Here is a 27,552-nt window from a genome sequence, read left to right as displayed (position 1 = left end):
TGAATTTGGAAACGACTGACCTAGGTCAGAATTTAGTGATATAATCTAATACTAGCAAACACGGGTAAAGCATTGGTAGATTTATTAACTGCATGCAGCTTTTTAAAGATTTTGCTTTAAGACGAGCTTGTTTTGGCGATGTAGTCGCACTTCAATAAAGTATAACCGTAAGTCTGAGTACTCATGGTCTATACCAGGACAGTTGGACAACATTGCTATAACCTACTTTTAATTAAAAAGACATTTTAGACTGGACATTTTCCGGTCGAAAAACTAAGAAATGGAAAAGCAAAGCTGCCATAAATTTCATGTAAGAGTACATGAAACGCCCTGGAAATACCTTAACCTAAAAAAAGTAAGGTATACACCAGATCTGAAAAAAAGTATAATTAAATCTAATTCAGCAAAATCGTTTTCGTCCAGTTTTGAATACATGCATCCTTTTCTTTGTCTTTGGGACGGCATTAATATTACGCAAATAAATGTTACAAAGTTAATAAAACGAAACTTTACAACTTTAGAGTAGTGAATATATAATTTCTTTTATGTTAGTACTTGTCGAGTACAACAGTTCAAATCAAAGAAATTACTGTTACAAAAATTGGTGTATAAAGAAATCGCTTCATGAATAGATGTGTAACAGGTAAAGGTTTTAAGAATGATATGATGCAAACACGAATATTTACTTCGATTATTTTGCTACAACGAAGCAAAGATTTAATAATCGAATTTAATGCGAAGATTTAATAATCACTTTAATTCATATATTGCGCTGCTTGCCAACACGGGGGCGGCGTTGATTGCCTCATTTACCGGCATACGTCACCTTCCAGAGTATGCACTTCTCTAAGCCAACAGCTATGAGTGTTTCAGTTTTCATTTTGTTCCTTTCGAGTAGGTTTTTTTTTCTTAATTTTCTTTCGCTTTAATGCCTTTTATTTTATACGAAATGAACAGCAGCGTAATTATACGGTAAGTAAGCCCTACTTCATGGTTATAAAAATGAAGCAGATGCCTGAAATTAACAGTGGAACGTAAACAGATCTGTCATATTGGCAATATTTTGCCTGAACTACCTCAACGGCGTGGCTTATGGAGCTGGCAGCGGCAGCAGGGCAATTGATTGCGGTGGCAAGCCTTGTCATGTTGACAAGTGTCACGTCAGTAAAATGTAGGTTATGTTATAATATGTAGGTTGTGTACCGTAGACACTTGCCTTTAATTCATTATCTTTTTCAGAACTGGACGTGCAATATGCAGGGATGTAAGAGCGACGTTTCGGTGCAAAAATAATGACGATTGCGGTTTCGGAGTGTGTGCCCCGGGATCGGCGGGTAGCTTTAGGTACCGTCCGGCTTTCATGCCTGAATTTAGTGACTCCACGCTGTAATCACTTAACCTCTGTCGCCAGGTGCGAGTGCTTTCCTGGATACGCTGGACCAGTCTGCGATGAACCGGTCCCGGTGAGTCCATGCGACGAACACCCGTGCTTGGGCGATTGCAATTGTTTTGAATCTTGCAGACATGAAGGGGGAAGATATTGCGTCAGCGAGAAGGGTTTCATCGGCAACAATTGCAGCATTGGTACGAGTTCCTTGTTGGTTTGGCGTTGTCACTTTACGAATCTTCCTAACACTTTCACACAGCTGTTCCATTCATTGAAGCGTATGCCACTGAAATCGTAATTGAAGTTCTGCAAGATTTCTACAGAGAGTTTGACAAGGGTGTCCGTAATAGCTACATCTACGTTTCACCGACTTTTGATCAAGCTTTAGAAGAGAAATGCAAAGGTTACTGCTGAAAATCATTGCATATTAATTGCCGGCTCCTTTTTACTCATCGCACCATTTCTTACAGCTTTTCTCCAAGGCGACCAGTACGTCTTAAGCATCCCCTTGCCTTTTACTAGATGTGGAACATCCATCGAACTCAACGATCAGTACATCACTTTTAGCAATCGCCTTTGGATTAACCGCGAGGTTCCTGGCTCCCAATTTGATATGCCTGTTCCAATCCTTGACTTTCAATGCAGATACCAAAACGACTATGAAATTGTTACATCACTTCAGCCACTGTTAGTATGCAGGCGTCACTATGGTCACATCTTTGGATTACTACTATAAAGCCCACGATAATTTTTTTCAAGAATCGAGCCAACGTCTGGCTACGTTCTTACCAGAAACGGAAAATTCAGGGTTCTCTCTCAACTCTGCAAGCTTGCCTCCTGCCCAGTTCAATGTCCATCAATCTACAGCGTTTCTGAAGGCGCGATTTATACGGTTGGGGAAACCATTCACCTTACCGTAGAAGCACAACTATTGGTAAGTGACCTTCGTTGTTGTTCCGAAACTTTCCTTTCGCACTTTGCGTGTCAATTTTCAGTCGCCTTTCTTCAATCCCGGATTGCCACCTCTTACGTCAACCATCCAGGAATTGTTTCTGTCTTGCGACTCTCACCCCTCTAAGCCACGAGTTGTCAATCTGGCATTAGACGGGTAAGCCTTAAGTTCCCCACAAGTACTGGACAGTTTGTTACAACCGGTACATTCGTAGGTGCCCAACCAATGCTGACTTTGCATTTCATATGTCGGCTGGCTTCGAGAACAATGGGCAATCAGCATGTATATCATTCCAGTTACCGAGGGTTGCTTATTGCAATGAAGTCTTCATCCATATTCGCATCAAAATTTGCACGGAAGACCAGACTCAAGTACTTCTATAAATCTACCTTACGTGAACCAACTGTTGGCAATCTTAACATCCGTATTGTTTCAGATTTGCAGCAACAGCGCTTCCGTTCGACGATGCCTTACACTTCAAAAAAGATCAGTCACAGACGAGGACAACGCTGATGAATTTATGAGAGTTATTGGTCCCATTTACCTTCTAGAAGGCCAAGAAGGCACTACATCCTACACCATCTATCCCGAAGACGGAGCTATTCGGTTCACAAGCTACAGCATCCGAGGGACATCTCAGAACAGATCTTCTGACATCGTTGTAGTGCCAGATCAGATGGAAGGTAAAGATCTTTCAACAATAAAATTATTAAGTATCCCCTTAGATATTTAACAAACCTATTTTTCAGAATCTTTTCCTTGGATATTCCTCACGTTTGGTCTAGTTGCTATGGTGATTACAATCTTATTTTTCGTTTTACTTCGAACTGGTGTCGGGTTCACTTGCCTTTCTCTACCAAGGAAGCCATTTCCCACGCTGCCCCACCATTGTTCTTGTGGCAACCATCCCTGTTTATGCGATCGTTGTTTAGCTTAGCTTCTCTCTATGTATTTTCTTGGCTCATTTCAAACTGCAGTCTCCCAATGCATGGTTTTGTAAGCTTCATCATCTATCTAGGACGGGAACAAAAATCGAATGCAAATCAAAAGATTTCCAGTGTTGTAGGTAAATCATAGCTGACATACTACAATGTTCTTCATAGACGTTCAACATTTTACGGGTGTCGGTTGAGCTCTGGCAGTAAATGAAATGCTTTTCTCAATTAATTTTGAACAATCATAATTAATAAGACAAATTATAAACAGAGCTCAAATAATCTGTACCTACGCCGAAGAAAGAGCTCTTCAAACCAAGCACAACCGAATACAGCACTTGAAATTTTGACGATCTGTCTTGCTGCCATGCTGGTAACACACTTCTGGTACAACATCAGCTACTCGAAAAACGTCAACCCCGCTATAAACGTCATCGTTGTTTATTTCATTATTTGGTTCAATTTGTTTCATGTTTAAATTTGTTTCATTTGCATTGGCTGCGTACTTGTAAATCAACTTTGCTTTTTTGGAAATCATCTTCTGTGTGTAACAAGAGCAAGAGCAAGAGGGCCACCACGGTTCATCGTAAATTGCACGTGCTCGTTAAATTTGGGACCAAATATGCGAGGGCGTCATAGGATACGTACGCGTTACACGCTCAGGAATGTGTACCCTAACCTTCTCTGTAAAGTCCACTTCAGCGTTTTGTTTGTCCACGGGCGCCACAATTTGAAAGGTCACTGCCACTGCTGTCACCGACACGAGAAATAAAAATCTTTTACATCAAGGATTTACGACTCAAGATAAATACCATCTATTTGTGCCGTAGAGCCATAAACAGAAACGCGCAAACGTCGAGTTGTCGTAAACGTAACTACCAACAACCCTTGGTTAGTGTTTTCTTCGGTGTCTTGGGTTAACATTCATTGGCATTCAGCAGACGGTTGGACTGATTTCGCAATTCGCTGGACGTCGTAATACGGAGTCAAAATTGGCATACGCCCTCAACGGCCAAGAACCGAAGCTGGAATGTAATTATTAAGATTGCGATCCGTTAAACACGCAAATGCAAACATGTTTTGCAACATGGGAATGAGAGGTTTGACTAAGAGGCCTAGTGGTGTATACTGTCAAGGATAGCCCTTTACTCCGTAACATTAACGCAGGCATCTTGGTCAAACAAGAAGAAAGCTTCACGTTTCTGCAAAGCAAGAGCACATGTTTGCTTGGATCAAATACACGTCATCTTTCCATATAAAACTAAGCCTCTGTGGCGGCAGGCGCAGTGAATAAAAGACTTGAAAATTAAAAGGCAAACATTTCAACGAACACTTCGAAAATATGTTGGCTAATACCACAGTAAACCATGTCCTTGTTAACAAACATAGACAAACATCTACTAAAACCACTGTCACCTTTACTAAGCAAGGTGGCGATAGTTTTGTGGCGCAATTCCAACTTCCATTGTCTGCGTCTTATGTAAGAGCCCGAATTAAATGCTATTTTACGCACTCAAAAGCGCAGTAAAAATCTTTTAAAACACAAGGATACCTGAGAACAATTTGTTGTTGCAATGATCTATTCACATTTTTAAAGACGGTTTTGCAGTTAGTTTGAAAAGTCGCAACTACCAAAATATGCCCATACACGATGCACAGTGTATACTATGATTATGTTATTCCTAACTCATGCTATTTCCTACTACTACCCAACAGCCAATGCTACAAATATACAGTGCATACCAACTTACCAAGTACACTGTGCTCACAAAATATGCACACATATAGTCCATGTGGTGCACAATGTAGGAAAACGTCTACTCATATCGTGCGCGGGCGGTTCTTATAAGAACCGGGAAGAAGTTGTAAATTGATCTTTGCCGAAACGGCAAAAAAAGTAAGCTTTTATGACGAAAACCCGACGTTATAAAACCTCGTATTTCAAATCTTGTGTGTCTCATTAGATATGTTTTTGAAGTTGCCGCAAAAGCTTTTGACCAACTTGGATTTTTTCCGTTGTTTGCTTTGGACAACATCGTGGTAAAACAACTCTGACATAGATAAACATCATACTGAAAATGTCAAATTGTTTATACAGTTATTGTTGAGTTACTTGAACACAGTTAGGAAGTTAAGTATAGCATACTTCGGCCGCAACGAAGCTAGGAACACAGTGGACAAAACCTGTTTTCTTTTCAAGCAGTAAATCGAATGAAAAGGTTAGACATGACAACATGACATCGTCTACGGACAACGTCAATCTCTCATGAAAAATATTGGTGGTAATACTTTACCGCAAAAGAAGCTCAACCTTCCTGCAGCGGATGAGGAATTACAGTAATTACCACAAAATAAACCTCACCTCATAAACGTGTCAATCATCTTATCTTTGGAGCGTTATGAAAATAAGCTGAATAAACCAGACTTTGTCGAAAAGATGATACCTGATCGGGATTACACAAAACCTAATGTAGACCACACACGTAAGCGCCCTCCTTTCAAAACTTTTACCAACACAACTGTAAATACACAAAACATCTTATAGGCCGTTGTGGCCTTGTTCAATATTCGACAACTTAAAATATTAGCGAACGGTTTTGACAAACTGCCTATGATAAAAACAGTTATGGAAAAAAATCAGAGACATGTGGTTTAAAATGCTATCACACTCAAACAATCCCAGGGTACAGTTTAAACAACCACGAGAGCAGTAGAATAATCCCGGTTTATGTACAATCGTTGTCAAAAAGCTTCGATACCATAACCGGAATTACCACTTTGCGTCACAATACGAAAGTTTTGTTTGCCCAGTCAAACAGAAATAAATGATTTTATGCATAATTATACCAGCATACACCTGGAGTTTTAAAAAATTCAATGTTCAGTTGGTTAAAGTTAAACAAGTACATAGGCCTAGCAAAGTCATACGAAACTTACCACTTGTTGAATCAATGACTTAGTCTTAGCCAAATAGTTATAGGCTTAATGGTTGTTTAAGTTGCTTTCTAGAATTTTAGGGTAAACTCGACAACTCGGACTTTAGGGTAATAGTTTGCGGCCTACACACAGCCTCAGCCTATGGCGCAGATGTCAATAACACTGTTATCACTGTTGCTAAGGTACAACGCCAGTTAACGGAAGATGTTTCTTTTAAAGTTAAAAACGCAAACCTATCGTTTTTCTTGAAAACAATTACCGGTAAACTCATCTTGTACAATTAATGGACTAACATGTCGTCGGCAACTGTACTTGACTAGATGACCGTACTTGAGAACTTGCTTTCTAAAACTTTAATCCATTTTCTTGTTGTTACAGCTCGGTACATCGCATTGTTGGCCCTACCAAGCCCAAATAACTTGAGCTGCGGTTGACATTTTACGTAGTCTATTCAAAACGTGTTGTTTAACCTTCTTTTATGACTTCAAATTCCCTCGCACGCACATCACGTGATTACGTCGAATATTGTTCTGTACGTGATGCAACAATTGCCGTTTACGTGCATTGCCCAATCAAACAAAACTCTTTGATACCTTCCCGCCACAAAGAAAATACTGTAACTGTTAATTTCATGAAAGAAGCAAAACAGACAGAACTATTGTAAGTAATAAATGTAACAGATAATTGTGGTTGAAACTGATTTAATACTTTCGATCAAGTTCTAGTCAAGTAACCGCATTTTGACTAAAATTGATTTAGCGCTACAATTATCTCAATCAATCAATTAAGGATATTTGACAAGTTTTCACAAAAGCTCGTCTTCGCTTTTTCACGAGGCTTGACGTTAAATTCAATTTCAGTACATTACACAAGCAAGACATGACAAGGCAAGACAAGGCCTCACCCACATGTTTGTTTACCAGTAAAATTGAAGTTTGTTTTTAGAAGTTTGTTACAACTGCGGTTATGTGTAACTTGTAAACACGTTGCTCCCGAAAAGTTAATCACCCATTGGTGTAGTAGCTGGTTAATTGAAAGCCTATGCCATGTTTATTGGGGTAATTGTCGTAAATCAACATGAAAGTATTGAATTTTTATTCAAACAAGGTGGATCGTACTCCAAAATTCCTTACCCTCCTTAATGAAAGTAAAAAGATAAACAAGGTGAGCAAACATGGTCAAGTAGGCATAACGTAAGATCGATGTGTTGGGCGTAAGCTTGAAAATATTGTAATGTTTTCCAATACAACAGGAATTTCTTTTACAAGCATTCTGAGAAATAAAGTAACTACAAATATTGTAGCTGTAGTTAATATATTACAAAGCATAGCCTGTAATTACGGCAAGCTTAATTGGTCACAAAACTATACATTACTTTGTAGTTTGAAGGAGTTTTAAACTACAAATTTTGCTTCAAGTATGGACTACTAATTGATCTATCGGTTCTGCCAAAGTCGTACATCAGTTTGCAGTCTCATGCTCTTCGTAGAGACGTAGAATGTAGACCTAACGATTTCTCTCTGCTGTTATAGACCAGTCGTCTGCGTAGGTGGAACGCCGTCGCGGCGTCCAAGTTCCTGTATTGCTGAAATAACGACCTAATCGTCGTAAGCTGTTTGGCAATGGCCGGCTTAAAATGCTCTTCTCACATTACGTAATTGCTTTATTGGAGTCATATTTCTATTGATAGCTTAAAAGGTTGAAATGACACAAGGCTCTCTGTCCCGAACTTAGAGCGTTTTACAGATGTTCTGATTTCATTCTTATGAGCTTTCGCAACCACATCGCCATAAGCCATTTCTTACAACAAATTAAAACGTTTTGTTTTGAAATGTAAAACTTTGTGATTACAGAACAACAGCCAGTGGAATAACAACAAAATGTATCTAAGACCGACAAGCACATTCTGGCAACTTTTTTGGTCAATCCTAGTATTATCTTAAAACTGCAGTCGTCAGCTTGTATGTAATAAGTTTATACAATAACAGTTTACTATATATTTAAAGAAGACTTCAGCACTAACTGGAATCGGTAGAAAACAAAGTTTCCAAATAATTATATCGAGGCCTGATCACACAGAATGAATGGGCCTGTATATTTTTTTACAATCCAGAGAGGAAATGAAAGCAAAAAATAATATACAAAACCATCTGTGCCTACGCTAAATATGGACCGTGCTTAATCAATCATATTATAATTTACCTTACAAATGTCTTTATGTGGCCATTTTTTACACAGTAAAATAGTCTCCAGGGGGCGTACGTGTTCCGATATTTCAGCCCAATAAGTCGGAAGAATAACAAATGATAAAAAATAATTTTGTTTTAAACCTACTAAGATATAATCTGGGTTAACCCAAACTCTACAAGCGCCACATGAAAACGAGGGTATTATCCAGGTAATGGTCGCTCAGTCTGTTCTAGGGAGTGATTAGGGTGAGAATTTCCAGCCTGTTTGATCCTTTGCACCAATAGAAAGCATTTAATGTGTTGTCGCAACCCTTACTTCCATGAAATGAAACTTTTGACTAACAAGAGTTTAAATACTTTGGGATCCAAAAAAATTACTGATTTCTAGGTTTCGCATCCTTTACAAGGTTTGCTCGCACTCCTCGTTAGGAACTCCTGCATTATAGGCAGGGTTGCCATATCGTCCTTATTTCTAAGATTTGTCTAAGATCTTTTAAAGATCCGTGTCATAGAAAATAATTTTGTCCATTTTTTTAAGAAATGTCGTTATTTTCACTTGCGTCCTTATTTTCGTCTTATTTTTAGGGCAAAGTTTCGTATTTTGGGCACTTTTAGTATACCATTTTGTACCAAAGAGGTACCAAAATTAAGAATATGCAGATAGTGTCTCGTTTTTTTTTTTAGGAAAATTGGTTGCTTTCTCCTGTTGTGCACAGTTTAAGGTGGTATTCGTCTTTCGTTTCCTAGTCGTGCTTATTTTTGAGTTGAGACCGATGGCAACCCTAATCATAGGGCATTATAGGGCATTATAGGGCATTATAGGACCAGAGGTTATCTATTTTGTTTAAATCAAAAAGAAAATGTTATTACTTTATTGATTTCAAAATGCGAGTGCAAATAATCTCTTTTCTTTACTATAACAAATAAAACAACCACCATTATACTGCAACAGTCTTTCCCATAATCCCGATTTGGAAGATTTTGTGAAAATGAAAAACTAATTAATCAATAGATGGCAAAGTGAATTTTTTTACGTTCACTATTTCGCCAACGAAATTCTGATTTGAAGGCGAGTTTTGTAGGAGTTAGCTGACTGACGGGTTATAATCAAATCTTGCACAAAGAGAAAATGACTATCGCATGTAACCAGTCATATCGATTTTTTCACAAGTATAACCTCGGCATGCTCAAGTCTCCAAGGATAACAGCAATCGAAATATTTTTATTCCGATCACAATTCACTTTAATGTTCTTTGCGTTTGTTTTGACTATGACCTTACTACACACATCCACTTACTTATCGTTCGAAAAAAAAACTGTCAAAAATTGTGACTGAACTTAAATTAGGCTACTTTAAAACGTGTGAACGTTTTTTGTAATTGTTTTAAGATTTTATCGAAAAGCCATATTTGTATTGTCTATAACGAATTGGCAATTTTGTATTTAGTCATATCACCCCAAGAAAACCCAGCGCCCTATGGAATTTCGTATATAAATGGTACAATTCTTCAGTTTCTTTATCTTCATTTCCTTTTAGTGGACCAACATGGGAGTTATTTTCATCAAGTTGATTGCATCCAATTCCCTGCGCTCGGTGCCAAAGAAAAACAACAACCGGGATCAATTTGCATTTGGAACATTCTATCAGTTAATTGTGTGCAAATGATAACGACATCTTAGGTTGCTTTTTTAGTAAACGCTGTCTTTGATACCACAAAATGACACATCTGTTCTTTACCACGTCGTTCAGTTACTGTATTAAGCTGCGTTCACCAACTTGTATTGTAATAAACGGTTACTGTAATAAACGGTTACTGTAATACACGGTTACTGTTATACACGGTTATTGTAATGCACGCCTATACTCATTAAAGTCAACCGTTACAGTTATGACACTATAGTTTTTTGATCACTTCTTATTTGTTGTAGTGTTTCACAGACAGACAAAATAACGGAATAAAAGAGTTAAGATACAACAAAAAATGTAAACAAGGAAAATTTAGCTTAGAGCGAGTATCGTGATGAGTATTCTGCGAACTCTTAAGAATTTATTCAAAAGGGCACAATGGTTCTACTTTAAGCGACTTATGTAGCAGAAAGCAATGACATTTCCTTGTGGCAAAAACAGAAGAGCCAATTTTGCACGTAAGAAGGTTGATATACCGTAACGATTTACGTCAAACCAAGCTTAAATTCAATACCATACAAGGATCGATGGACTGCACTTATATTTGTTTCTGCCTGAATGCCGCCACAAATAGGTTTATTTGGTGTAACGAAGTTTGTTGTACCTGTGATGCTGTTAGCGCTTAGCCATGAGACGAACATTATTAGGTTTACTTGGTGATGGGTGTTTTCGACGAAGGATGTTTACTTGAACATGCAGCAAAGCGACGAAAAAACGTTATCTCTGTTACGTCATCAATGCGCCTAGCCTTCGCGACTAGCAAGCGACTATCTGTAAACCACAGATAAAAAACTCGTTTTAACAAACAGGCGGTTTAGTAGTACACAACTACACACTTCGCAGTGTTTGCTGCTTGTCACGCATAGCGTAGAGGCAGATATTTTGGTTAGACTGTGTTCTATTTCTTAATTGCAAAAAATTGCTTAACTGACTTTAACGTTACATTACATGTTGATGATGTTTCTTATCTAAGGTCAAATCAGTTGGAGATGTTACGGATTATATTTTAGATTTAGCTAAAACTGCCAGGAAAAAATTTAGAAATGCAAGGCTTTAACTAGGGTAAAGTTTTTTCCGAGGTAAATGTATCAAGTACGTCCTCGGTTAAGTTTATTGTTAAACGTTATCTAGCACCAAAAAGGTTTTCTTCTAAAACTCCAGGAAATTTACTAATGCAAGCGCCTACTTTACTTCATCGTAGTTTCGGCTAAGCTCCAGACGGTGTATAGAGTGATCGTTAAGCTGAATTAATTGCTTGGATGAGATTTCCAGAGGAGTTTCAACCTGTCTTTTTGTTTGATAAACACTCATATTATACACTACGCATAAGTTTACGTTTGCCGGTTAGTGGATGACCTTTTATTTCTAAAAGTTATTACTTCGTGCCAAATAGACCACGTTTTTGTTGTACGTTTTGCAACTAGCAGTCAATTTACCGTAAAAGCAATTTGCAACAGTCAGGTGGAAGTTGTGCTTGTTCGAAAGATATCAAACGTATGAGGTGACAAATCGTACATTGTTTTTCTAAATTATTGATAAGCCGAAACGTTCTTCAAAAAAACTTTGTGGCTCGATACGACGGCTAAGATTAATTAGCAATAAACAGCTGAATATCTTGAGATGAACTCAACGTCCTAGAAAACATAAGACAATAATATCACATGTTGTATACGTTAAAAATTGAGTTACTAGAACTTAATGCTCTTTTCAGCAAATGGGAACGCGGGTATGGCTTATTGCAAACAGTATCAGATAACAAATTGCTTGTATTGATCAACAGATTAAACCTTAAAAAACCTGAGTGACTCTTTCACCATAAGTAGGTCATAAACCTGTCATTAGATATTGACGGTTAAGTTAGAAGAATGGATATGCAAAAAGTCGGTTTAAGCTTATTAGGGTTTAATTGGAGTTAAACTTAGATAAGAAGAAAGATTTAGGTTGGGTTTAAGTTACTATATTATAACATTTAAAAAATAAACTTGAAAATAGCTTTACATATAAGATTTTTTCCGGTGAAATAGTAACAGACTAAAACAATATCTGTAACGATTACTTTGAAAGCAACGTAGCGCCAACCGTAAAGAGAATTGATGTATATCACATCTGTACTAAGACATTTATCTTAAATTTTATTACACCTCAGACGAAAAACGGTTCAAGTTTAATCTACAAGGCAAACGCCACGTTCAAGGGCGGCGTGGAGTGCACGTGGTAAAGATTTTTTATGTGCTTGCTTTGAAGCTTTCATGACGTCATCGCATGAGGAGTGTGCTGCCTTTACGAGGACGAACCAGTCACCCGCGGTTCGTCATAAAATGCTAGATTGCAGTAAAAAAAGCCTGGTCACAATCATAAAACATCAACCTTCGCAATTTTGCGCTGTCTAAATATTTTCTCAACGCCTCATATTTTCTTTGGATTTTGTGTTACGTGATTCAACTGTAAGTTGGATAAACTATTACCGAAGCAATTCAGGATGAGAGTAATACTAATATATATAGCTATCTGACACTTTAGACTTTTATAGCTATACAAGATCTAGGAAAATTGGCAATTTCCGTTCCAGCACAAAACTAAAAATGATTTAAGGTATAGCGTGTTGGATTAAAATAGAATGTTTGAAAAGTCTAAAGTAAGGAACTATTTTCGTTCGCACGTAATAGTTAGATAATTAGTCTGAAAGCGAGAAAAGGACACCGACCCTAATGCCCTGCCACCTTCAACTAAAATTTTTAAAGAACGCCAAGATTGCATTTTCTTAAGTGTTTACCCTAATTGTAGGAGATGCCGTTTTTAGAATGTCTTTTTTATCAGCAAGTTACACTAAGTAGTAAAACATTGCTTCCCTTTTGACATGAACTCCATAGCCTTTACCTGGTAGGAAATTAATTAACATACAGTCAATCGTAGCCAATGTCGTTGTAATTTGTGAGTAATTTTTAACATAACGTAAGCCAGTAACTCAATTAGCGTTGCATATATTTAGAAAGAATTTAGAAATGTGGTTCAGGTAACTTTTTTCTGATTTTTGAAGTTTGAAGAAAGAGTTGCCAAAAGAGTTTGCCAAATATTGCTTGTTCGGGATGGTCGCCCTTCGTCATCAGAATCACCTTATTGGTCGGGCAGGTTTCCCCACAACAAGCTCACCAGATGTCCCTAATTACCAAGAATCGCATTCGGAAACCCATAATGTAACCATCAGCCACCGTGTTTTCTTCGACAACCAAATTATACGGCGTATGGGAACTACAAAGATACATCCTGAACCACGCCAACACCTTCACGACACAATGGGCGTTATCAATGTCGAGGAAGTTATCATCTATGTTTTGATTTTTTTCCTAATAGTTCTGTTTTCTGTGTACTTCATTCGGTGCATAAGGACTACGCTTGATCCTTACAACACCGTTGCGAGAGCGGCTTGGCTTGAGACTCTAAACACTCGAGAATCGAAAATCTTTTCCAGCTTTTATCGATCGCAAACTGTAGCATGATTACCAGCAAATTTAGGTCTCAGAATCTTTTCGCCCTTGAATGACCTCCGATCTTCATAATGTTTTTTTTACGTGAAGTGAGAGTTCCAGCTGTTTGATTACGCTGTATAGCAAATTATATGTTTACAATTTCAATTTTGACCCCGTGAGAAACATTCCAGGAAAAGTGTTTCGAGTGTACAGCTTTTAGCAGAGTAATGCCAAATAATCGAAAACCTTTTGTTGGTTTAGCAAGGAAGGTGATACAGAAAAGCGATCCTGCTTAACTATTTCGTTAATGTACATACCATGAAGCTTTCACAACGGGTTATGTTCAAGTATACTCAACAAGCTGACAGAATTGGTTCAAACGCTTAAAGATTTCATTTTATTGTCTGTGACTGCACAAACAGAAATTTATGATGAGTGAAAGGAAGTTTATTCTTCGTGAATTTATACTTGACTTAAAAACGACGTATCACTAAGTTCGCAATTTATCATGTGTGTGTTTTTGCGCTTGATAACATAAAAGGTTCGTTTCATGTTATTGCACCAAATTCTGCGTTTATCGAAGTTACCATTACTGTAAGTCAATTTAAGGTTAGATCTAAGAGACACATCAAATGCAACTTTCTATTTATAAGTGAAGCGAATACATTTGACGCATTTATATGATATTGAACATTTTTAATGCGTAAAATGTATAAGGTTGAGACACGCAGCCAACCGGGACTGCGTCGTTTTTTACTCGTTAGCATAAAGGTTAATTTTTTCAAAAGGTCCCAAATTATTTTCTAACTACGACAAAGAGTTATTTGAAACTTGTTAATTATTTATGACCACCATGTGGCAAAAGACTCCAGATTTTAATAAGGTTAGGACAAGACCTTAATTGGATCCCTTTAACAACATTATCTCTCAGTTTTCTGCCACCAAACATTGTGAAAATATGAGTTTATGAATTTTTAATGCGACCAGTATTGCCTTGTCCGCACTCGCTAAGTAAAGCTGGATGCCAAAACAAGAAAAACAGTAATCTAACGTCGGCTGAAGGGATTGACGTTCGCCACAACGTTTTTCCAATCCCACGGCGCCAACGTTTTGGAAGTTGGCACCGAAGTTAACAAGATCGGCAGATAACTGAAAATGCTACGTCATGTTAAACAGTAATGCGAGCCCGAAATGATCTCAATGAAATTTGGTTTGAAAAAGATTTACTGAAGCTATGAGACAGGGCTACGCGGAAAATGGTACGCAGGACTGGGTGGTTTATCTCATATCTCTTGTCGTTATCATATCAGCGTTGTCAAAATAAACGAGTATACGCATTCGGCGATTCGTTTATTCAAAATTTTACTGACAATAGTAAGCGCGCAAAGGTTGTCTCGTTTCTTACTCAATATGCTCCGCGTATCTGGTGCGTATTGCCGGGGCTGAAAGCATCTTGATTCCTGAAATTGCAACGAGACTGCCCCAGTAAATATAGAGAAAATTTTTTCGGTAAAATTTCAAAAGTCAGCCTCCCATCATGGCTTGTTTCGGTTCAGCTTGCTTTACATCCTCGGCGCCATCTTGCGGGAAGGCAATTTCAAAAACTTCCAAGTAATGTTTGACAAAATGAACTTCGACACCGTCCTTGATGTAATCGGCGAGGTCGTTGAAATCTTTTTGGTTTTCGTGCGGAAATATTAAACATTTCACACCGGCTCGTTTCGCCTAAAAAATGCGCCCTTGAGTTTCAGAATCAATAACAGTAACATAGCAAACATAGGTGGAAGGCCGGATCACTTAAGAATTAAACCTACAAATTAGATTTCGCCAAAGATGCTGCTCGGGCATAGGCAACTTACAGCGAGTGTCTTTTCTTTGATTCCACCAACGGGCAAAACCTTCCCGGTCAATGAAATTTCTCCGGTCATAGCGATGTCCTGCCTCACTGGTCGGTTGAGGGCGAGCGAGAGCAGAGCGGTGACCAACGTACAACCGGCGCTAGGGCCGTCTTTTGGAGTCGCTCCCTAAAGAGAAAAAGATTTTTTACAGCGTGTAATGGACCTTGTTTAAAGTATAATGCAGAATTGAACCACACAGTGACACAAATAATATCGAACTAGAAGAAAATTCTTACTTCTGGCACGTGGAGATGCAAATTAGCGCCGTTGAAGAACGAATTTTTCGGATATTTTTCCTGCAAAAATGATCGCGCCAACGTCGTCGCAATGTGTGCTGATTCCTTCATGACGTCACCAAGCCTTCCAGTGAGCTGAATAGTAGCGTCGGAAGAGTCTGGCTTTTTGTCACGCGGCCTGCGCTCGCAGCATTCGATATACAACGTTGAACCACCTGTGTAAGTAAAACGGTCGCGTTTAAGTGGTACGGCTTCTTATAAAGCAGATGAGAGTAAGATTTATTAGACCTTCCTTATTCAAATTTTAGTGTTAGTAAAAGAGCTTTCGGTTACGACTTACCCATCGCTGTCCACGCCAGACCCATAACAACCCCAGGAGGCGTGACGTCATACATCCGATTTGATGTAAAGAGGGGTTTTCCCACAAATTCTTCTAAATTTGATTGATTGACTATGATACGGTCCACTGCACGGTCGCTAACGATTTTAAAAGCCGCTTTGCGATGCACCTGTAACGGATTAAGAAGCCAGATTGTGATGACGTGGTAAACGACTTCCAACCAAACTGAAACACGTAAACAACCGTCCAAAAATCTAGTGATCTCTGTCTGTTCACCGGTTACCTTTTCAATGTGCTGTAACAAGCTTCTGACGCCGCTTTCTCTGCAATAGTTTTTGATAAGAGTGTCCAAGGCGTCTTCCTCTATGACCGCTTTGTCGTCTTTCAAACCGCATTGGTCTTGTGCCAGTGGGATTAGGTATTGCTGCGAGGTGGAAAAGGGATGTTTATTCACACATGAGCGTTGTAGAAAACAAGCAAAAATACTTCCATTGACTGTTCAAAACGGTTCAATTTTGTAGCGTATAATTACGGTAACTGAATTGCAGTAAAAATTTCACCTTCGCGATGGCCATTTTTTCCTGGGCTACATAGCCGGACACTTGTATCATTTCCATGCGATCTTTCAAAGCATCTGGTATCGTGTCCAGTACGTTGGCGGTACATATAAATAAAACCTAATGAAAAATATTGTTATTACTATAATTGAAAAATTGAATTATTGATCGTATAACTACGTGTAGTGGCTTTAATTAAACTTAACTTATTATGATGTGTTTAATAAATCAAAAATAATAGAATTCCATGTTAACTACAATAAAAAAGAATATAATTGAAAAAAGTATGGCGACTTGTTGCGATACCTTAGAAAGGTCGACAGTTACATCGAGGTAATGATCAAGGAAGTTGTGATTTTGTTCCGGATCAAGAAGTTCAAGAAGAGCTGACGAAGGATCTCCTTGGTAACCGCGGCCGATCTTATCAACCTACCAAAGGAAAACACGTCGAACAATGACGTAACATGATCATAAGGTGATGTCAAGATGACGTGATAGCTAACCTCGTCGATTAACACGAGTGGATTTTCTGTTTTCGTTTTTTTCAAACACTGTATCATCTTTCCTGGCATGGCTCCAACGTAGGTCCTCCTGTGGCCTTTGATTTCTGCCACATCGGTCATACCACCAACGCTGAACCTAAAATACTAAAAAGGATCTTTGATAACAGCTTATCTACCCAGAAACGATCCTTGTCGACAATACAATGCACCTGGTACACTGCAAGAAGTAAACAGTGGAAGTAGACGCAAACATTTTCAACTCACTTCTCGGTTTAACGCACGTGCAATGGACTTGGCGATGCTTGTCTTCCCTACTCCAGGAGGCCCATGGAAGCAGAGTATCTTGCCATGCGTATGTGATCTGAGGATGCTCACTGCGATGAACTCGAGGATTCGATTCTTTACATCTTCCATTCCGTAGTGATCTTCTTCTAAGATCTGAAAATCACGGACATTACATTTGGTGACGACAGGGCAGGGTTAATGTTTTAATGAAAAAGCAATGGGAGGATCACTGGTTACCCAGTTGCAGCCAACAGAAGAAACTGAGGCTTGCAAAATTAGCACACCTCTTTCGCTTGTTGTAGTTCCACCGTGTCTTGGCTTGATTTACCCCAAGGTACAGATGTGAGCCAGTCAAGGTAGTTTCGAGTAACGCTAAACACCACACAAGCATTATCAATTTATAGATACTGTTTAAAATCGTGATTTTACAGAAAATCAACACAACAGTAATTCTGTATCTGTAGTGAGAGTTGTAAAAGAGCATCAAAAGCAAGGCAATTGGGGCTTGTCTTTCTTTTATCCGGCTTCCGTGTCGCCTTAATGTTTAACCACGCACAAGTGATAAAACAACTCCATGCAAAAATTGACTTTGGCCACAATCGCTTGCTCACTTGAATTCAGATGAATGGTTGTCAAGGAAACCGAGTTTGGTGATTTCTTCGTCAATCACTTCCTGCACGTGAGCTGGAACAACAAGATCTTTCAGACGAGCGCGGAACTTCTCTTCTATCGCATCTTTATCGTCCTTTTCAAGACCTAGAATAGAAAAACTACAATGCAACATTTTTCGAAAAATGCTTGAAGTAGTATCAAGGAAATGTATTTTTGAGTGTGAAAGTGACATTTGTGTGACATTCTGCTTTAAAATAAGCTTAATTAACAAAATTGAAAATTTGGAAAAAATAATAAAACATGAAACTGGTAAGATAGATACACCTCAATAGACTAAGCACAATCACAAACCTAATTCTTTTTTTATAATTTTCAGTTGTTCCTGCAGCATATACTTTCTATGGGCATGTTTGATTTTATCCTCAACCTCACGACCTAATCTTTGCTGGAGCTTGCTTACTTCAAGCTCTTTCTTGAGAAGAGACAGGGACTTGTAAAGTCGCTCTCTCACCTGTCATAACGAAATTAATTTTGTAAAACTGTTATCATAAATATTCACCATATCTTATCTTTGAGTTTTTTGTTGCTTCACTAAACACGATAGAAATTTTAAAAGACAGCATGTCTACATAGTAACATAGTCTAACAACAGAAACTTTAATCATAATCATGCCAAATCATAATCATATGAATAATTAATTCACATCATAATTCATAATCTAGTAAATGAAACTTTATAAACAGAAGATGTAGTAGTGTCATTGTTAATATGTTTCACTCACGTTCATTTCTTCCAAAACTTCTTGCATTTCCCGAGTTTCTCCACTGCTCAATGCTGCACCCAGGTCACTCAAATAAACAGGGTTGTCTATGACACGTTGGCCAGCCTGTGAAATAATAAGATAAATCTGAATAATAAAAGCGCGACATGATAACTTGAAAGACTGTACTTAACCAAGTACAGCAAAAGTTGCTTAATATAACAATTTGGTATGGTCCCATTTTTTTCCAAATAAAAACGTTCGCTTGATATGTATTTCGATACTTTCTTCCAGCCATAAAACCAGGTCCGTTTAAAGTGGGTTTGGGTATTGCAAACATTCAGGTGCTATGACCAAAACAGTCCAGTCTCAAAGTGGTCAAACTAGGAGGTTTCTACTGTATGAGAATCCGTTGATAATTTTGCATTCTTGATGAGTACCAGTATCTTTTACACAGTACACCAACATGCCTTGGGTCAGCATTTGACAAAACTAAACCAACCTATTAAACCAAACCTGTATTATTTGTGCAACAGATTCTCTGTAGAGTGGATTGAGAGCAATGATGTCACGAATTGTTTTCACCACTTCAGCAGTAAGTGCTTTAATCTACAAAGAAAAAAATGACGCTTTATTATTACTAGTATATACAGATTACAGACGATGTCAATAACGTTCCGAGATCATAAAAAAGTGGAAAATTTGTCAATCTTCACTAAATATTGGCAAAAAAGGAATGCAGAGATAGAAAATATTTTAAAAGTGAAAATTTTTACATCTTCTGAAGAATCCAGTTTTGGAGTGGGAAGGTTTTCAACTCTTCCCATTAACACTCCAGTTTCTTCGTGAGAGCCTTCCTTTGTTTCTTTTGTTTCTTCGTCTTTTACTTCTGTTGCTGAGGGATTGTCATCCTTCAGGTCAAGAACTCCACACAGTTTAATCCTAGAAGACACACAATGCACAGCGTTATGTCCAATTAATTACTGCAGAGGTAGCTCACGAATCCACCAACCCATGTAAGTTGAGTTGAAATGAGTTGGAGGATCTATGAACTACCTTTGCCGTTGTTACGTACACTATCCTATATATCGGATCGTCAACAACTAGAGAAGTCCAACCGAGGCAAGTTTAGTTATATATTATATACAATAACTAGCAATTAACTACTGTAATTAACGAGAGTTAATATAATGATCACAGCATTATTATCCACCTTCTGTGGCCCATCACGACCATTCGTAACTTATCACCCATGTCATGCATTTCATGAATTTGGACAAAAGTTCCAACTGAATACAAGTCTTGATCGATATCTTCAACAACGCTTGCTTCATTGTTGTCATCTTTCTTCACAAACACACCGGCATAAGGTAAGGACAAGGAAACTTTTTGTCTGAGCAATTCCATGAGCCTTGGTTCTCGTACCTGCAAGATTCAAGATATTTCGACATTTGTTTTAGATAAAACAGCATATTTCAAAAGTGAAATCATACAAGTTAAACATTTAACATAAATCCATTGAAATAATTAATACTATTTTCACAAACCCCTGATGTTTTAATTTTAGTGCAGTATAATTTAATTTTTCTATCTTTAAGTTTAGCCTGTTTTGCGTCCTAAGCTACCTCAATCATTTTAATAAACTTGGGAAAGACAGGATTGCGATTGACAGGTATGATTGGAACGTTTGGAAAGTCATCCGGAATAGTCATTGCACTTAATGCACCCGCAGCTGGTCCAGGCATAATTGGCTGATAAATAACTTCTGGTGGTTTTTCCTCTGTAAAAATCATAACTGCACAAAATCTCTGCATCATTCAATCCACTTTGTCAAATACGCATCTTTTTGCTTGAAAACAAAATATTTCTAACTTTTCAACAAATACCAATGTTAGTTAAATTTATATAAACAGTAGCATGTTAACCTTCGGAAATTTAATTACACAACTACTATTACATAACTTATTTCATAAATGTGTTATGACAACACCACCTACCATCACCATTCTGTGCAGGAACACCATCATCTTGATTTGAATCATCGTTGTTATCTCCATCATTACCAGAAGATGCTCTTCCACTAAAACTCTTCCAAGATGACGAACTCCAATTAAATCTTGGTTTAGCAGACAATAACCCAGCCTGACAGGTTATGTTCCTTGACAGTCCAGAGTTTAACCTGGTTGAAATTGATTGTCTTTGTACAATTACTGCTCTTGGTCGTTTAATAGCAGCATTTGGATTTTCAGTGGCTTCCTTTGGCATTTGCGAATAATCTGACACAAAGTGAGAAGTTGTTCGCTTAAACGCAACATTAAAATTACCACTCTTTGTCAAAATATTCAGTTGCGTAGACCTTGTTAGTCCGTGATGCAGAATCATCTTTAAATCTTAGTTTTACTGGTATTCATGTCAATTGCTAAGATGATCGAAGAGATGTAATTTCATTGTTAATAACAGTATAATGAAATTTAACACATTTCTCTGGCTTAAGTTGATACTGTTGATACTGTAACTTAATAACAAATGCTTGCTGACAGAACATGTCAACATAACACACCACACAAAACACTTTTTACACAAAATCTAAGCAAAAAGTTAAAGTAAAGCAGCTACTACAAGGCAAAGAGCGATACGAGACTTGTAAATGTACATTTTTCAAGAACCTGTAAATACAACAATGTAAAACAGCAAAATAAAAACTTAAACGGTATAATTCTCATTTATAATTATGTGCATAGTGAAAGCAAAACTGAACAGTAAAACACATATCTTACCATATATAGGTAAAAATCACAAGCATTTATATGAAACTCAATCAAAAATAGTTCTCTTTGCCTTCATTCCATCGGTTTTCCCAGCAACTTGGTTTTTACAATCCAGTTCTTTCAAATTGCGTTCTTCTCGGTTATTTGAAATACTTGGTTTGTCCTCTGCTTGGTCTAGTCCCTTTTTAAACCACCATTCAAAGTGATAGCCAATTAGACCAATTGGTATCGTAAAGGGTAGTAGCAGTACAGGGCCGTATCTTCTTGCTAATAGTCGAATCAAAGGAAGCATTGCAACAACTTAGGATCTTCCAACTCAACAAAGCAGGGATGAAAAACTTTTTTGTAAACAAAGCAATATAAAAACTGTGTAAGCTCAAACTTCTATCTGAAGAAAATTAATATGTTTGCATAAGTATGTGGTAGTTGAGAGGAACTTTGGAACAATAAAACATGTTTACAAATAAGTTGTATAGCATGTTTACAAATAAGTTGTATAACATGTTTATGAATAAGTGTATAACAAGCACAGTCTTTAAAATGGTAATTTGTATGACAAAAATGACTTAAACATGCAATACAATATGCTGTATAATAATATTCAAAACCTGGGCTATATGTGCAATTACTTATATTGTGCAATCTAAATTGATGTACTTATGTTAAAATCGGATTACTAACCTTGTGCATATAATGAAATGTATACGTATTATATATAAATGACTAGCACTTCGACCAGACATTGTGTAAATTCAATACCACACAAAGCAAATTAAATGAAGTTTGCAAAAGATATAGAGACATGATATAAGATAAGCGTGCAATAATTATATGTAAAAGCAAGCTGCTTGGATTACCAGCCAGCTAAGGTATAGATGAAAATAAAATTAAGTAAGAGCCAGCTCAGACAATAATTTTAGTCTATCTTTCGGAAGTGTTGCGAAATACTTTCTCTGAATTTCACTGTACTTTGCCTCAACTGAAATTATGTCTCTATATGACCAATCCTGCCAATTACCGTTAAATCGATTCAGCAACTCAATACGTTGTTCTCTTGTGCTGACGCAATCCACAGGTTCTGACTGATGAAGATTTTTATTGACAAGGTTATGAAAGATCAGAACACTTCTGATCGCAAACCAACCGCCATATCGAGGATGAATGCAAGCTCCAAAAATATTTTTCTTTGCATCCCACGGATCAGAGGAAGCTGCAGCACAGTTGACATCATTATTATTGAATTCAGACTGGAGTCCATATTCAGCCTGAGAAGAGAAATGGACGTCAGTAACAGAATCTGAACAATGAACAGTGGTGGAACATACTCCACTTCCGTTAAGCAAAGCATGTTTCCTCTGATAGTAGAAAGCTGCCCCTGCAACATGCGCCGCAGTCTGCACAAGAACTTTTGGTCTACGATTAGGCGTGAGTTCGTAGTCATACATGACAGTCACATTTTGGTCTTTCAACAAACTTACAGCTTTGTTGACATGAAATGCAATACAGCTATCAATTGGATCTCTGACCAAGGATTTGACATCTGTATTCCTTATATATGGCAAAAATGCATCTTCAAAGAACGATGGCACAGTAAGTATAACCGCACAAACGGTGTTACCATCAAATTGAAATTTGAATGGTTTTGTCACCATTTCATTATAATTTGCAAGTTTAAACAAGTAAACTTCCATACCAAGTGACTTTAAATATCCATTTAAAGTGTCATAAACTTCTTGAGACGATAGCATATTGCATTCACATTTGCAATGTATAAAATGACATTATATGTAAGAACCTAAATGAAAATCATATAGCTTCCTGTTTCCTAAACATCAGGAACAATGATGTTGATATGATTATATACTTAAATTTAAAAAATAAGTTTCAAAATTTGGGTAGACCTATATTACTTTTACATGCTAACGCACCAAACTCCTATCTATTATAAGTAACTAACAATGGAAATTGATTATTAAATATATATATATTGATACTAAAAATGAAACATCTATGCAACAAACAATAAAGTAGAAAGATAAACAGAAGCAACAAGAATAAAATTTGGCAAATAATTCTTCAAAACATGCTACTAATGAGGTGTAGTTTTTAAAGAAATGGCAAATCACATCACATTGCAGTGCTTTTTACTGGGCTCTAGGCAATGTGTGTTCACTACATGGAAACACTCTTCAACTGTTGGTGTAGTAGAAATACATGTTGGCCTGCCTTTTTCGTGTGCACATGGCAATGAAAACAGAGCCAATAAACTTCTACTTATCAAAAATTGTTTTTCTAATATTCTTGTTTGTTTTATTTTCTTCCTCAGCAGCTTCGTAATGTGAAAAAAGTTTTTGTAGAATCCGTTCTTCACGATTCTGTAACACGCTTTGCCTATCATTGGCCTGATCAACGTCTTGTTTCAACCACCATTCAAAGTGATATCCAACAAATCCAACCGCAATTGTAGCCGGCAATAATACCACTGGTGCATATGTCCGGGCAAGTATCCAAAATGCTGGTAACATCACTGACAAGTAATAATAAATTATCACCACCTGATAAAGTTTAATAACTATAGTGACTGTTTCACAGTCAGTAGGTCACACGCCTGTCGTTCAAAATATAAGCAGTTAGATTAGAAGCAAGGTTATAAAGATTATTTTAGTTAGTTGAGTCCAAATGGAAGTTGCATTTAGATTTGCAGATAGATGATTAGGGCTATACTACTATGTTCAGACGTTGGAATTTTCAAGTAAGGTTTACAAAAAATTAAGTAAATAGCTTGGAGTTAGAGGGGACAATTTCTTTTTAGTATAATAGTGGCAGACTTTCTTATGACAGCCTATAAAAGTGTGACTGCAGAAGATGGCAGGTATGATACCTACTGAAGAGGACAAGATTATTTTTTCAAAACAGCATTGCACACAGAATCACTAGTACTGTAGTATGCTAAAATGACCTGCCATTTTTCGCCCGTCCCTTTTAAAAGCCTTCGTGTCCACAGCCACAATGCAAAAGACCTGGTTTGGAAAACATTACTCCAGAATTTTGCTTTTGCCGAGATCTTGGGTTTCCAAAGTAAAATCCTGACCATTAGCCTATATCGTGATAAATCACTAGGAAAAAGAAGCAAACCCAAAAGGCTTAAAACGTGCAAGAATAATGTAACCAAATGATAAAAATGAATAATGGTTAGCACGGCCATTAAACCCAACCGAAAAGTGTAAACAAACTGGTGAAACTGTTAATTCAGCAAATGAAACTAGAAATGGCATTCACAATTCTCCACATTGACGTATGTCGTGAACAACTCTGAGGGTGACACTTAAAAGCTACTGATTGACTAGGCCTATAGCCTAATAAACTAAAAATCTTATATTACTCAATCAGAAAAGACTATAGTAAAGTTCATACAGTTTATTCAGTAGCTCATTCACACTATTGTTCACATAACATCAGAAAAGACTGTCATCAATGCACGAGTATGTTAAAAACAACCAAATTAATGCAAAGCTTACAGCTCATACAAAACAAAGTTTGTGTTGTGTTTACGATCCACTTTTGACAAAACCTTGAAATGATGATTGCGCATGTTGCAATGCGGAAACCACTTTTTCCTACTGAGTAAATCTGATTTACCAAAATACAGTATTCTCTAGTAGAGTAGGCCTAAATTTTGGATTTCTGCGACACTACGACAAAATAAATTTTAGAAAAAATATTATATTATAAAATAGAATTCCTGTACTCAGTAAAAGTATAGTATTTTCTTCTATTATCTAATTTTTCACATATATTTTAAATTTGAAATATCAAAGATTAAATAGAATCACATCACCACTGTATTTTCTTGCATACCGTAATTCTTCAATTGCAACGAGCCGACCATGGAGCAGCGCCAAGAATTATCGTTAGAAATAAAAACCTTTGACAAAACTCATATTTTATCAAAATTACGCCATGTACTCTGTTGAAAGGATGCACTGAATACTAGACGAGTTGGTAGAACCGACAATAAATATACATAAGAATGTATGTTTGCATAATCTTGTAGGATTACGTTGTTAGATTAGCAAGATATTGAAAAACATTTAAAACAACAAAAACAAAGCCATTCCTTGTCTATAAGCTGCCCTTAAATAGTCTTTAAGCCACATAAATTGGACCGAATAAAAAAATGCATACCGCAGCTTATATTAGGAACAGTACAGTGCTATTGCCGCTTTTACTATGAAAAAAGCAAAGCATTAATTCTTTTCTTTTAGGAAAGAGTAAATAAAAAATGCCTGATATTTACTAAGTTTCATAAATTTTGTCCCAGTAACAAAACCATATCATATTTATTTGCGTGCAATCATATATAGATTCAATCACAAGATGATGACAAAGAGTTGAAGTGGTAGTTGCTCTGGTGAACAAAATGCAAGCTATCTGGGAGCACGACATATGGCCGCGGGAAAGTGGCCGCGAACAAACTCACCGGGGTCAACTGAACGTGACGTAAATTGACCGCAGACAAACTGACTGTGACATAAACTGGCCGGCGATCAAATTAACCGTCGATAAATTGGCCGGCGATCAAATTCACCGGCGACAAATTGGCCGTCAAAAGGTCAAAATTTTAAACTCGGTAGTATATGATATGTAAAGTAAATATTTGTTTGTAACTATTTCCTTTGTTTTTAACAAAATTGTTTTTTATTTCAATACACATTGAAACGTTTATTGAAATAAACAGAAGTGACTAGATAGTGAATTAGAATTTTGACCTTTTGACGGCCAATTTGTCGTCGGTTAATTTGATCGCCGGCCAATTTATCGACGGTTAATTTGATCGCCGGCCAGTTTATGTCACAGTCAGTTTGTCTGCGGTCAATTTACGTCACGTTCAGTTGACCCCGGTGAGTTTGTTCGCGGCCACTTTCCCGCGGCCATATGTCGTGGAACCAAGCTATCTATACTATCGATAGATTCTATAGGCAATAGGGCCTATAGAATCGAACAGTATAGGCTATGCCCATATGCAGGCTATGCTACAAAAACGCGTTTGATGAAGTGAAATTTGGAGTTTTAACAAGAACGCAAAGTAACAGCTTTTACAAAATGTATGGTTGAAAACAAAGTATCAACTTTCAGTTGCTTAGGCTAGGTTTTACAAAAATTTTTTTACCGGTTCGAGTTTCTATTGTATGCACATGTTTAGCCAACTTCGTTCCAGTGTAAGGTTCAGCAAACTTGCACAATGCACAAATATGGTTCTCTCCAAGTTTAGATGACATTTGCGGTTAATTAGCATCATTGCTTTCTTCAACTAATATGTTACCCAAATAGCACTATAGCTTACACTGGTCAACACGGTTTTTGCGGCAGACTGTGTTGGGGTCTTTTTTACCTAATTTTGGGGCGCTGAATCCGAATCTGGCATTATTTTTTTTTTATCACATCACGTTTTTGAGATAATATATATGTTCATTATAAATAATACCGCAAATCGGAAATCGCCTTGAAATGTAGAGGTTGTTTCAATCAAAACTGCTGGAACGCTTAATCATGCAAAACACGAACGCAAAGTCTCGAAATCATTTAAAAAACATAACTAGAAACTAACCGTTGAACAATCAATGTAATGATACAGAAATACCACAATCTTTAAGAGCTCGAAAATTGTCGTTTTAATGGCTTTCGTTTATGGGTAGTGGTGTAATTTTCTCTCTTCAAGTTCCAGCAGTCATCTGCCATCATGTGGCAGTCCCATCGGCCTTGGTAGCACTCTTTCATATCACTCTAATGTCTTAGTGAAAGCGCTCACCTTATTCTTCACTGAAGTCCCCAAGGTTTTCAGAGAAGTAATCTAAATGATTTTTCAGAAAATGTGGCTTTATGCTCATATTGTATTTCATCTCTTGCATGCTAGATAACATTTCTTTTAAGAGGTCTCGATAGTTCTCTGCCTTTCTGTTGCCGAAGGTGTTACTAACAACTAAAGAAAAGGCATTCCAAGCCCTTGCTTCAACTGTGTTCATTGATGCTGCAAAGTT

General features: G+C 37.3%; 3 protein-coding genes and 1 long non-coding RNA gene across 6 annotated transcripts; 2 read left to right on the top strand and 2 right to left on the bottom strand.

Annotated features, from left to right (window-relative positions):
* The first annotated feature begins 857 nt into the window (after nt 1-857).
* On the top strand, nt 858-4,069 carry LOC143447239 (uncharacterized). 3 transcript variants are annotated; one of them, XR_013114058.1, is made up of 12 exons: nt 858-972; nt 1,043-1,171; nt 1,240-1,344; nt 1,412-1,584; nt 1,647-1,790; nt 1,858-2,074; nt 2,147-2,321; nt 2,431-2,495; nt 2,554-2,710; nt 2,776-3,022; nt 3,089-3,405; nt 3,546-4,069. XR_013114058.1 is itself a non-coding variant. In XM_076947245.1 (11 exons), exons 1-11 carry the CDS (start codon nt 929-931, stop codon nt 3,274-3,276), a joined length of 1,692 nt encoding a protein of 563 aa, XP_076803360.1. In that variant the 5' UTR covers nt 858-928; the 3' UTR covers nt 3,277-4,069. The 3 variants fall into 3 exon arrangements, 1 of the variants encoding a protein (XP_076803360.1); XR_013114057.1 differs by having other exon boundaries at nt 2,383-2,495; XM_076947245.1 differs by having other exon boundaries at nt 2,383-2,495; nt 3,089-4,069.
* Nucleotides 4,070-11,436: 7,367 nt separating this feature from the next.
* On the top strand, nt 11,437-13,719 carry LOC143445338 (uncharacterized). Its single transcript, XR_013113811.1, has 2 exons — nt 11,437-12,967; nt 13,125-13,719. It is a non-coding gene; the product is annotated as an uncharacterized LOC143445338 (long non-coding RNA).
* A 1,168-nt stretch (nt 13,720-14,887) lies between these two features.
* On the bottom strand, nt 14,888-21,128 carry LOC143445336 (lon protease homolog, mitochondrial-like). Its single transcript, XM_076944369.1, has 18 exons — nt 20,744-21,128; nt 20,372-20,526; nt 19,960-20,171; nt 19,523-19,688; nt 19,263-19,355; nt 18,768-18,872; nt 18,337-18,496; nt 17,985-18,129; nt 17,658-17,745; nt 17,353-17,526; nt 17,089-17,232; nt 16,892-17,014; nt 16,589-16,705; nt 16,312-16,452; nt 16,029-16,197; nt 15,689-15,903; nt 15,414-15,578; nt 14,888-15,279 (listed from the first exon to the last, which is right to left on the bottom strand). The coding sequence occupies exons 1-18, from the start codon at nt 21,126-21,128 to the stop codon at nt 15,079-15,081; spliced, it is 2,958 nt and encodes a 985-aa protein (XP_076800484.1). The 3' UTR covers nt 14,888-15,078.
* A 1,271-nt stretch (nt 21,129-22,399) lies between these two features.
* On the bottom strand, nt 22,400-25,050 carry LOC143445337 (cyanocobalamin reductase / alkylcobalamin dealkylase-like). Its single transcript, XM_076944371.1, has 2 exons — nt 24,474-25,050; nt 22,400-24,041 (listed from the first exon to the last, which is right to left on the bottom strand). The coding sequence occupies exon 2, from the start codon at nt 23,260-23,262 to the stop codon at nt 22,402-22,404; it is 861 nt and encodes a 286-aa protein (XP_076800486.1). The 5' UTR covers nt 23,263-24,041; nt 24,474-25,050; the 3' UTR covers nt 22,400-22,401.
* Between the last annotated feature and the right edge of the window lie 2,502 nt (nt 25,051-27,552).

This window comes from Clavelina lepadiformis, chromosome 2, assembly GCF_947623445.1.
Source record: "Clavelina lepadiformis chromosome 2, kaClaLepa1.1, whole genome shotgun sequence".
Lineage (NCBI taxonomy): Eukaryota > Metazoa > Chordata > Ascidiacea > Aplousobranchia > Clavelinidae > Clavelina > Clavelina lepadiformis.
Note: the sequence above shows the minus strand (reverse complement) of the source record. Positions and strands in the feature narration are given on the sequence as shown.

Excerpts from the sequence above, each read along its gene's own strand:
- LOC143447239 (XM_076947245.1), top strand. The coding sequence starts at position 929 with ATGCCTTTTATTTTATACGAAATGAACAGCAGCGTAATTATACG. Across the intron at positions 2,075-2,146 it reads GTTACATCACTTCAGCCACT|AATCGAGCCAACGTCTGGCT; the intron begins GTTAGTATGCAG and ends ATTTTTTTCAAG. Across the intron at positions 2,322-2,382 it reads CCGTAGAAGCACAACTATTG|TCGCCTTTCTTCAATCCCGG; the intron begins GTAAGTGACCTT and ends GTCAATTTTCAG.
- LOC143445336 (XM_076944369.1), bottom strand. The coding sequence starts at position 21,128 with ATGATTCTGCATCACGGACTAACAAGGTCTACGCAACTGAATATTTTG. Across the intron at positions 18,873-19,262 it reads CTGTTGCACAAATAATACAG|GCTGGCCAACGTGTCATAGA; the intron begins GTTTGGTTTAAT and ends ATTATTTCACAG. Across the intron at positions 17,527-17,657 it reads AACTACAACAAGCGAAAGAG|ATCTTAGAAGAAGATCACTA; the intron begins GTGTGCTAATTT and ends CGTGATTTTCAG.
- LOC143445337 (XM_076944371.1), bottom strand. The coding sequence starts at position 23,262 with ATGCTATCGTCTCAAGAAGTTTATGACACTTTAAATGGATATTTAAAG.